Consider the following 11,549-nt stretch of genomic DNA (forward strand, 5'->3'; position numbering starts at 1 on the left):
AAACGGAGATATTTCCATACAACGGAAAAAAACGCATCCACGCACTACGCTGCATCATGCGGGGCAGTGTGATAATCGCCTATGGCACACTGAATCCCGCATTGCCGCGCGTGATTTTGAATGGGCGTGACGTGTATATTTGAAAATGGAACTCGCTGTGCGTGAAATTACAAAACGCACCCACGCGCGTGAGTGCGTGAAAAACCCGCACGATGATGCAGATCTGCACTCCCGCAGGAACGCGCGTAGGTGCGTCGACACGCAAGATGCAGCGTGATGCGGGGCAGTGTGAAGATCACCCAAAAAATTCCATAGCTAAGGCGATTATCACACTGCCCCGCATGATGCAGCGTAGTGCGTGGATGCGTTTTTTTCCGTTGTATGGAAATATCTCCGTTTGTATGGAAAACACGCATAGTCCAACACACTGAAAATGCATCCACGCGCGTTCATGCGGATCACGCACATACATGCGGAGAAACACGCACCCCCGCGCGTAGGTGCGGGGCGAGACGCAAGGTATGGCACACTGAATCCCGCAATGCCGCGCGTGATTTTGAATGGGCGTGACGTGTATATTTGAAAATGGAACTCGCTGTGCGTGAATTTACAAAACGCACCTACGCGCGTGAGTGCGTGAAAAACCCGCACGATGATGCAGATCTGCACTCCCGCAGGAACGCGCGTAGGTGCGTCGACACGCAAGATGCAGCGTGATGCGGGGCAGTGTGAAGATCACCTAAAATTGAAAATTATTTTAGTGCACTCTAGCGGGATATGTGAAAACTATTCTAAGTTAGCACCATCATGTTCCCTTAGCGCAAAAGTTACGTCAGGACACATTCTTATGATTCTAGTAGATAGACAAAGGTGGCGCTAGCATTGCCTTCCCACAAGGAACGACAGGACTGGGAGTCCCTTTCAAGTGGTTGCAACAAGGCAAATCACGTAGTTCTCAAATAAAGGTATAGATGGCGCTAATATAAGTCACCTTACAGGGAACAAGTCAAATCTCAAGTCAAATAGTTCTCAAAAGAACACATAGATGGCACTTTGTTCAATTTTGTGTGTGATTTGCTTCTCAAGTTTTATAGTGTGTATTTGCGTCAAAAATAACAGATGGCGCTGTCGACACGAAATAAGAAAACAGTTTTTTGTAATGTAAACTTTTTTCTCTGTAAACAATTATTAATAACAAAAACATGTAGTTTTGTTTGTAAATTATGTAATAAATATTCTAAAGATTTTGCAGCATTGTACCAAATAGTTAAAGCTAGTTTTTTTTATAGTTTTATGAGCACATTTTTAATTCTTTGTGCAGGTATTTTTTCTTTACCAATAGTACTATTTACCTCCCAATATAAATTAGGAAAGTTAACACATAAGTGGCTAAGCAGACAGTCAGACACGTGGAATCCGGGAGGTATTTCAATCAAATCACATGGAGTCTCAATCAAAGACATTCCTGCGACTGTCGGTTTCATTTCCAACGGGCTGTGAACGTCTTAACGTTTATATAAATCAATCACATACCTACTTACTTAATATGTGTTTGATTACATGTGTGTGGGTAAGATACGAAACTTTATACTTGACTTTGATTAATTTTCATTTTAACTGACATCAAAAAAAGGCGGAAGGTATTATTTTAAGTCTTAAAGAGTTGAGTAATACTGCTTAAACAACAAGATAGGCAGGTACATACTACATACTTACTTGATCATAGTTTGAATTCAATAAAATAAGTAGGTAACTTAGCAGAAAATGCAGTCAATATTTTCGCCCTCTTGATTCAGACAAAATTATTCTTTATTCATAATATATTTTTTCTTCTCGTGAACATTAAGTTGGTTTTCAAGTATTCTTGAATCATTCGAGTGGGCTCGCTGCGAAATGAGCAGACCACTTAGACGTTGTAACAAACCACTTGAAAATACACTGAATAATTTTATTTACTTACATTTTCGTGAACAAGTCTCTTTCTGAATGGCGAATGGAAAACGCAGGACAATATCTAAGATATGTTGCCTGGTTTATCTTTCGAGTTTCATTCCTTATTTATTTAATTTTGTTTCATTTTTATTTCAAGCGCAGGTTATGAATCCACATCTTAATATTTATCGGATACATTTTAAATACCTATTAAAATTTTTTATATACGTCGTACTTACCAATTTATTCAAATTGTGCAAGCATTTCCGCGGGAAAACAGCATAACCGTCTCGATTTCATAGGACAACAACCTTAAAAAGTTCAAAAGAGGTCACATTGCAACTGACAGCTCAAACCATTTTAATTGCAACTCGCCGCTTATAAAAAAAAAAATACAAAAAAATAAAACTTTCAAATGAAGAACACGAATCGTCCTATAGAAACAAAAATCTCGTGGAGAAAAAACAGACTGTTTGACGTTGACGTCGTGTTGTTTTTTGTCTTAAAAATAATTGAATATTGCAAAAATAAATGATGTTTTCCGATGAAGAAATAAAAGAAGAAATGCCGGAGAGTGGTTTCATGCGACCGGGTGATGAGATAATAAGGTGCGATCTTCGATTTTTTTTCGACAAATAGTTGAAACGCGGCCATGCTGAATTGTTTTAAGTTTGTTTTATTTTTGTTTCACGTTTATATGATTGTTGCAGCATACGTGAAGTGTGTTTGAATGACAAGTTTGATAAGAAGGAATTGGGATTCAATGGCGAGCCTCTACTATCGAATTCTGGTAGAAATGATGTACGTAAAAATCTATTTTATTGATTTATTTTGGTGAACATTGCATTGGGTTGACGTGACGAAGACCACGTCTATCGCATTTCTTTGCAAGACAGCTTATGAATGACGTTTTAATTCCTGTCAATATAAGTGGCAGATTAGCTGTCTGCCAAATTAGCCATCAAAGTCAATATCATATTGACATTTTCATCACTGAAATGACAATTATAATTTGTGTTTATTTTCACCACCAATCACTGAATTTATTTAGTATTCCGTATAGAAACCTATAAAAAATTATTCCCACAGACTATTTTGTATTGGCAGCATTACCGCCAAATTAAAAGCAACTTTGGTCTAAGTTAGGCTACTTTGTTTTTACGTGACACGTTTCCTATGGCTTCAGGTAGTTCGTTGGTACATCACCATAATTGAAATAACTGACTGTTTAACTCGATGCAGGAATAAAATCTCTGGGTAAAAGGAGTCTGTTTCATATATACTTTAAAATCATGTACTTATTATGCCATTTTTGTGCGATTTATGACACATGGTAACTTAAGAACGCACACATAGATAGGTACATAGTACGCACGCAAACAGTAGCCCATAGTACATATTACTACTCAGCATTAATTTCGAGTATTACAATTGTTCTACCCTCACTTTAGCTGGACGTTCCTCGCTGTCTATTCCGCGATGGTTTCTTCTCGGACGGCTTAGAACCTCAACAGGCGAGGTTCGCATGGACGGAGGAGGATGGCAACATTGCTTCTCTGGTCTCCGAACCAGGGTTTGGCACCACTGGACAAACTACTTTTGGCAAGGATTTGGATGCCGCGCTTAAAAGTGAGATGAAGGTAGGCTGATTTTTATTTCGTTTTGTTAAATTTTAAAATAGGAATACTTAAGCATAATTTCCTTTGAATAGCTCGTGGTCTGTAGGTACAAATCTTGTTAGATAACTTTTGGCTACTGGAGTCTTCAAAATCGTAAACAAATGGTTAACTTGTTCGCAACTTGAATGTATTTATATTTTATAGGAGGCTGATACGTCAAGTGCAGTTCTTCAGCCAACCAATAGGAACGGACTCACTTTCAGTAAAAAAATCTTCGGCGAACCTCATCTTGTGTCTTCTACTTCTACGGCAGCTGCTGGACCAGGTAATTGTTACCTATTATATCACACGTACCCTGAATGAAATTTTACTTACCGCACGCCGAATGAAAATTGGAAACAGCCTATACTTAGTTTATTTTGATATCTAAGATTCAATGTATTATTTTATGCGATTATTTTTTCTTTCCCTTGACGATACTTTCTCATTTGATAAACTGTTACTCTCTTGATACTAGGACAGCCCCTAAGACGACCCACTGACCACAATTGTACCTCGAAAAACGGATTTGTAGTAAAACATTAAGTACCAACTTTTATCATTTTATCAGAGTAGGTACCCACGCGAGGTAGATACTCTCGGGAAAGTTTTTGAACCAGTGAATGTAGCACAGAAACTGCTATTTCCATACCAATATGCTTACTTTCTATAATTTATAGGTGCAGACAGAAGCAAGGGCCCTGGCACGTGCAAGGTTGACAAAGCAGACCCTCGCTCCCGTTTCCACTACGTCAAGTACGTGAAGAGGCATGGACGAACTGTCAAGCTGTGGGAATGTGGCATCTGTAAGTATCTTTCCCTTAATCTTTTTGGTTTTATGGTCTAGACTTGTCAATTGTTATCATCCAGCCGACTTTTCTGTATCTGTTTTTATATGAGCTCTTAATGAAAAGTAAGGATCGCCGCGCCGATCAACATCATTTCGTAGCTGGCATGTTTTGATTTTCTCTCTCTCTGATAGCTGTTCATCCGATTACTTTCCACATCAGTCGAAACTTACTAAAAAGTAGGTACAGAAATAAAGAAATCTCTAATTTATCTAATGCATGTTCCTTTTCTTCTTTCATACTTACCTACAGCGGATACCAATAACTTTTTAACTATCGTCTATGTATTTGGTTATTAGGTATATAGACCGGAATTTGACATTACTTGTATTGGCTAATCAAAACTAAATCTCTGGTAAGCAAATCAACAGTTCTTGTCAATCGTTTATTGAAATCCACCTTTTCCTTCACCCAGGCAGTCGCGAGTTCCAGCACCAGTACACCCTGATGCGTCACTTGCCAACTCACACGGATGAGAGGAACTTCCACTGCGTGGCTTGTGGGAAGAGCTTCAGACAGCTGTCTACCCTCAGCCAGCATCGGGCTATACATTCTGCTGAGAGACCTTATGCTTGCGAGGTATGTGTAGCTTTTTGTGGATGTAGGAAATAGAAATATGTTTCAGTACACAAACTTACACATATTAAGATCTAATGTAACACCATATTTCTTGCAAATAAATGATTTATTATGAAATAACTGTCCATGTTGTTGGTAGGCAGTCGCTATCAGAATTCAAGTGTAAAGGAGGTGATATGTGTGAACTGTAATTTGATGATTATAAAATGATTCCTGGAATATTTTTTTTTAATTTTTCTGTCTCCTATGCTTATGTTTGTTCTATTTTCTAATTTATGAGAAATATTATCAAATATTATCAATATCATATAAACTGTTTACAATATCTAACCTACCTACAAATTTTTTGCACTCGTGAAGACTAATGGTGTCTTTATTGAGATGAAAATTAATGCTTTAAATTTTTGACAAAACCTATTTTTAGTTATTATTTACTTCAAGCTATTTTCCTTACCCACACGCCTTACACAAACGCAGGTATGCAACAAAACGTTCAACCGTGTGTCCACCCTGATCTCCCACCGCAAGACCCACTCCGACGAGAAGCCTTACAAGTGCCACATCTGTCCCAAAGGATTCCATCAAAAAGGTTACCTTGCTATCCTTATCCTTCCTTACCTACATCCCGTATATACTTATTCAATACCAGTATTCGTAGGAATTATCTAGAAACCTTGAACTATTAGACTACTACTAGATTTTGAAATTGGATATAACAGAAAGAGTGATCGAATATACTAATTCTGCGCTGACCCCAATCTAAAATTGGGATAAGGTCAGAAACCTGATGATGATGATGAACAGAGAGAATAACTTAAAATGTTTAATTTATTTTCTAGTACCTATTTCTTGATTATTTTGCATATCCTATCTACTGTATTTTAATAACCCATTGCCAAGAAGGGTTTTAGCTGAACGTGAATAAGATAGTATATCTTCTTGCAGGCAACCTCCGCAACCATCTATTCACACACACCAACGAGCGTCCCTACCGCTGCAACATCTGCCTGAAAGGATTCAACCAACAGTCTAACCTGGTCTGCCATAAAAACAAGGCGCATCCCGATGATAACAACTGTCCCCCGGTCAATGTTAGAGGCAGGTCTACTACTCCCCGGATCACTCGTACAGCTACGGAAACTCAACCAGATTCTACCAGGTAAGGATCAATCGCCAGATAACTTTTATTCGAAGAGTATGTTTGACGTTTTGACAGCTTTTGTATAGGAAATATCAAACCATCAAATCAAACCGCTATAGGTATTTATTCTAACTCTGATGATTGAATTTAATAAAATTATATACTTTAACGTTTGCCCGCTAAGCTTACTACCTAATTGGTTCTAAAAGATGAAACTAAGAGGTTAAGTCGATCCATCTTAACTAGCTGCACTTTGACATGTCTAGGAAATGTTAACTTTTAATGAGTTGCGCCCCATTACTAACGCTGCATTTATTCAGTTAACTGCAAGCTAAAGCTTATATCTTAAAAAATGAAGCCCGTCGATGTATCAAGTATGTAGTATCAAGTAACGCGGCTAGAGCGACCTGAGCGATATTCGCTGCCGCTGTAGGTAGAGGTACATACCGCGCGGGTTTCGCTCAGGTATTTAGTATCAAGTAACGCGGCTAGAGCGACCTGAGCGATATTCGCTGCCGCTGTGGTTAGAGGTACATACCGCGCGGGTTTCGCTCAGGTATTTAGTATCAAGTAACGCGGCTAGAGCGACCTGAGCGATATTCGCTGCCGCTGTGGGTAGAGGTACATACCGCGCGGGTTTCGCTCAGGTATTTAGTATCAAGTAACGCGGCTAGAGCGACCTGAGCGATATTCGCTGCCGCTGTGGGTAGAAGTACATACCGCGCGGGTTTCGCTCAGGTATTTAGTATCAAGTAACGCGGCTAGAGCAAGCTGAGCGATATTCACTGCCGCTGTGGGTAGAAGTACACACCGCGCGGGAGCGGCATGCATCCCGCCCCTCACTCCGCGAAAATTTCTTACCTCTCTGAGCGAAACTCGACTACCGCGCGTTATTCTACCCACAAGGATAGCGAAATCCGTTTTGGTGTGAATAGTAATATTATCGCATACCCACTGGGTTTTCTCTGCCGCAGATGGTAGCGAATACCGCTTAGGTCTGAACAGTAACATTACCGCATACCCACAGGGTTTTCTCTGCCGCAGACGGTAGCGAATACCGCTTAGGTCTAAATAGGCCTTAAAATTACATTCGAACAAGTTAAAGGCAATTCAATCTTTAAGCATCCATTTTTCTTTTCAGACCTCAAGTAGAACACTGCGAAGTGACATCCTCAGTAGGACCATATCTCCCATCCGTTGAAGGCCCTTCATCATCAACTTGGAACCCAAAGCCAGACCTCTGGGAAATCCCCAAACCTTACCTGGAAACTGGGGACATCTGGAATGATGGTCCATGGGGGTCTATGAGCAGTGGGGTCATAGTAGACCCCATCAAGACCTATCATATGGGGGTGGCGTTGGCTACACGACAGACCCCATTTGCGTTATTGAAGCCTGATAATGGAATTCCTGTGTTGGTGAAGGTCATTGATACGAAGCTCCCAGGTGGAAAACAGGTAAGCAAAACAATGAAGATTATTATTTTGACATTAAATCTCACACCATGATAGCTTTTATCTAAAAATACGAATCCAGGATCCGTAACTGGAAAACGTTTCTATTTACCTGGACTGGGAACCTCAAATATTTGAAATTAGGTTTGTTTTTAGTAGGTAAATAAATCTAAAGTTTACACATATAACGTTTCATTCAGATGCTTGTGCCAGCTACAGCAGAAGATTTGAGAGTGGGCGGCAAAATCGTTCTGAAGAATGACGCTGAAGGTGGTATTGCACAGGTTAGTGAAAAGCATTTATTAAAAACACAGTAAAAAAACTAATAATATGTACCTTATTTACTACATATTTCCCGGGGTTTCATACGCGTCCGGTGGGATTTACTTCGCGCATGCAATACAAACTATCCAGCCACATGGCTGGCCAGCCATAGGGCTGGATAGTTTAGATATAAAGTTCCTGAGATTAGCGCATTCCACTAACCTAAACAAACCATTCAGCCTATAATCCTTACTAATATAATAAATAAGAAATTTATTTCACGTTTAAGAAATACCAATTATGAGATTTGGTATACAGATAGCATAATGCGAAAAAGAACATAAGGTCTAAACTTTATTTTTATCTTCAGCATGGCGACATAGAACCTCGCTTGGAACCAAACGGCGCAGTTCAGATCCGAGTGCCGGTGGTAGCTACAGTGGTCCCTCGCATCAAGCCTGGCGGGAGACTGACCCTCAGCGTGGAGGAACCGCACCATGCTTACCATACTGCTTTATCTGCTGATGGTAGGTGTTTGTATTATTAATACTTTACGTGATATTATCATATTATTAGATCGTACATTGATATTCCTTGATCGTAGTTGGTTCCCAAAATATTCTTCTATGACCCTTCCTGCTTGACATTTAAATCTAAACACTATCTAAATTGTTGACATTTTATTATTGCACGGACTGCTAAATGAAGTCTCCTTCCAAGGTCTGCCATTTTATGTTTGTGTCTTTGTTTACTTACCACTCCTTCATGTCCGTTTATTGTGTTCCCAGTTTATTTTAGGGGACGGAGCAAACTGTTTTCCGTTTCTAAGCGTAGTTGTCATCAGTAATAACGGTTTTATTTGATCTTGTAATTCATATTCACACATCAAAAGAAAGGGATATCTTAATCTCCCCACATCTACGACCTAAAAACGAAGCTTCTATTTCAGTAGGTGAAGTAAACGTAGAACCCTGCACCACTCGTGATGACCCTCGCGCCGGTCCTTCTGGCGCCATCACCCGTGTGGAGCCGCGCCGACTGGACTCCTGTAGCGGGTTCGAAGATGGACTGAGGACTGGTAAGTTGTACCTACAACAAATTTATATGAGGCGGGATATAGCTAGGTCTATTTACTTATGTAGTCAGACAGATTTCATGCAATTTACTGCTTACTTCAGTTTTTTACTATCCCTTTTCTGATGAAGAAAATGTTTCAAAATGTTATTGTAAAAAAGTGCTGCAAACTTTTCTATACCTTGTAACTCTAGTGGATTTGCTTGTCAATAATTTGATATTTTGCTGTATCATGAGATGTTGTGTAGATGTTTCTTTTGAGTGTTTCCAAAATGTGATACTTTAAAGTTTCCATCAATAGCAATAATCTTTGGATAGGTAATAGGTACTACAAAAAGATGTATTTTCCAAATAATATTTACTTTGACAAAAACATCTTCTTGAAGGCACTCGAATATCGTCGACGTGTGCGTTGCCGCCACCAGCCCCGTCTCCGCCGCTCGATCTCATCGCGATGGACCTGTTTGAACCGATGGAATGCATACCATTAGGTAATTTCTTCTCTAAACACATAAAAAAATATTCAGTGACACCCTATAGCGTGTATGTTGCTTTAAAATTTGCTGTTTCACTCGCATCTCAAGTCAACTAATTTCCGCACCTGTGTGGGGATAAAAACTATCCTATGCTATTCTACTAGTTCTAAGGTACCTTCCCATAATTTTTTGCCAATTAGCCGGTTTACACAACATTAAATAGGTATTAATGTGGTGTATATTTCCGCAGGTCCTCAAATCACGGCAGTAGACAACATCGACCAGGCTCCACCTTCTGATGACTCAGACATCTTTATTGGGGAGTTTGAGGTAAACTCTACTTACATAAATGTAATATTATTTTTTTGGTTCAAAGCATTTAATTATTTATTGTCTTTCCACCACCAGAGTCACACTGACATAACGCCGGCACTATAACATCCAACGCATTTGGGACAGCAGTGGATGCCGCAAGCTAGCTAGGCCTAGTTACAGGTAAAAATTACAACTTTCTGACATTTTTGTAGCTTAGCTTCATGAACTCGGAACTACTTCCCGTAGTCGGGTAAATTTTTTCGGGCTCTATTACATTGTGTAGGTAATTATAATTTCTTCTTTTATTTATCCGTGATCAACCAGAGTTAGCGTTCGCTATAACTACAAAAACATTACTACAAAAACTACAAAAATAATAGTATAATACCTATATAAAAGGAATAATTACATTTTGTTTTATTTTCAGGTCACTAGAAGTCCTAGAACAAACGTATTCAGTATGAACATAGTTTATTTTCTTTATTTTTTGTTTTACTTTTATTTGTGCATGTGAAAAGAATGAGGTTTTGATTTAGTTTTAAGCGAAAATGTAAATACAATTTACTGAGCAACTCACGATTTGTTTTTTTTTTTCAAAACTTCTAGTTTATTTCAAAACTTAAACATCTGTTGAACACTTGTCTAAAAAAAGTGTGGCTGCAAAGCGGACCTTATTTTGACAAGTGTTCAGCAGACGTTTTTCATTGCTATTTTCGACGGAGATAAACTTTTTTTTATTTTATAAAATCTTGACGTTCAGTTATCTCAACAACAAAATCTAAAACTGCTAACATCAATATTTTGCGACTCAATCTAACAATAAAAAAAACAATTCACTATTATAAGGGCCGAAAAAAGGCAATTTCCTGTCGTCAATGTAAATAATCCGGGATATTATTATGACGTAACGATGATGTGTATTATATCGAATAATATCATCTTCGGATCGCATTGTTGGGGCCACGTGGACGGAAATAGGCCCTTTATATAGTTACCCTCTGTGAATAGTTGCTGTTTGTAGTCCATAGATGGCGTTGGGTGTCGCGAATAGTGCAATTTCGGGTGCCGCGAAGTCTGTGTTCACAACTACTGTGAAAGAGTTTGGATGATCTTAGATGGATTTTTTTTCTGGAAGAGTAAAAAATATCCTCTAGTACCACAAAAACCTTACCTATAAGAATCTGTTCCACCAGCGTCCCGAGGAAACGACTTTCCGCGCCCGGATGAAAAGTGACTTATGCTACCATGATATTCCTCAGGCTCTAGCTAGATTACAAATCTGTTTTATTAGAATCTGTTCAGCTTGAAAGCGCGAAAAACATTAAAATCACTAATATTAGGTTACCTTGTCCAAGGCTTTAGGTATATACTTACATTTTTGAATTATTGAAAGTTGTTAAGGATAACATACCTAATAAGGTTTCAACTTCTTTTCTGAGATTCTTAGTTGCAATATCTCAAAGTGGGGTACCTAGTAGGTATGTATCTTATCAGTATCTTTCTGCTAACTTACATACAATCATCGTACCTACTATAGTTCGGCCATTCAGAGAATGCGTTCCTGACACGTCGCGATTGAACTGACGACGTAACTTTGCAATGGCGTTGCAGTTACGATAAAAATATTTTTGCTGGTTGTTTACCGTTTTAACAATTGAGGAGCATTAAAACAACATTATTATATCAATAATCAATGAATGTTATAATTTTGTGCCAAACTGAGTGTCAAATAACTTGGTAAACAATATTTTTCTAAATCTATACTGCGCTATTACAAGGTTATGTCAGCGGTTTATATTTTGTAGTGC

At 38.7% G+C, this 11,549-nt stretch overlaps 1 protein-coding gene across 1 annotated transcript; it reads left to right on the plus strand.

Annotated features, from left to right (window-relative positions):
- Positions 1–2,496: 2,496 nt before the first annotated feature.
- LOC124636055 lies at positions 2,497–9,923 on the plus strand. The gene is made up of 15 exons (XM_047172009.1): positions 2,497–2,540; positions 2,643–2,733; positions 3,384–3,572; positions 3,756–3,876; positions 4,271–4,396; positions 4,854–5,017; positions 5,495–5,606; positions 5,963–6,176; positions 7,300–7,615; positions 7,813–7,896; positions 8,247–8,403; positions 8,826–8,954; positions 9,337–9,441; positions 9,677–9,756; positions 9,835–9,923. The coding sequence occupies exons 1-15, from the start codon at positions 2,497–2,499 to the stop codon at positions 9,862–9,864; spliced, it is 1,962 nt and encodes a 653-aa protein (XP_047027965.1). The 3' UTR covers positions 9,865–9,923.
- Positions 9,924–11,549: the final 1,626 nt, after the last annotated feature.

Source organism: Helicoverpa zea, chromosome 13 (assembly GCF_022581195.2).
Source record: "Helicoverpa zea isolate HzStark_Cry1AcR chromosome 13, ilHelZeax1.1, whole genome shotgun sequence".
Lineage (NCBI taxonomy): Eukaryota > Metazoa > Arthropoda > Insecta > Lepidoptera > Noctuidae > Helicoverpa > Helicoverpa zea.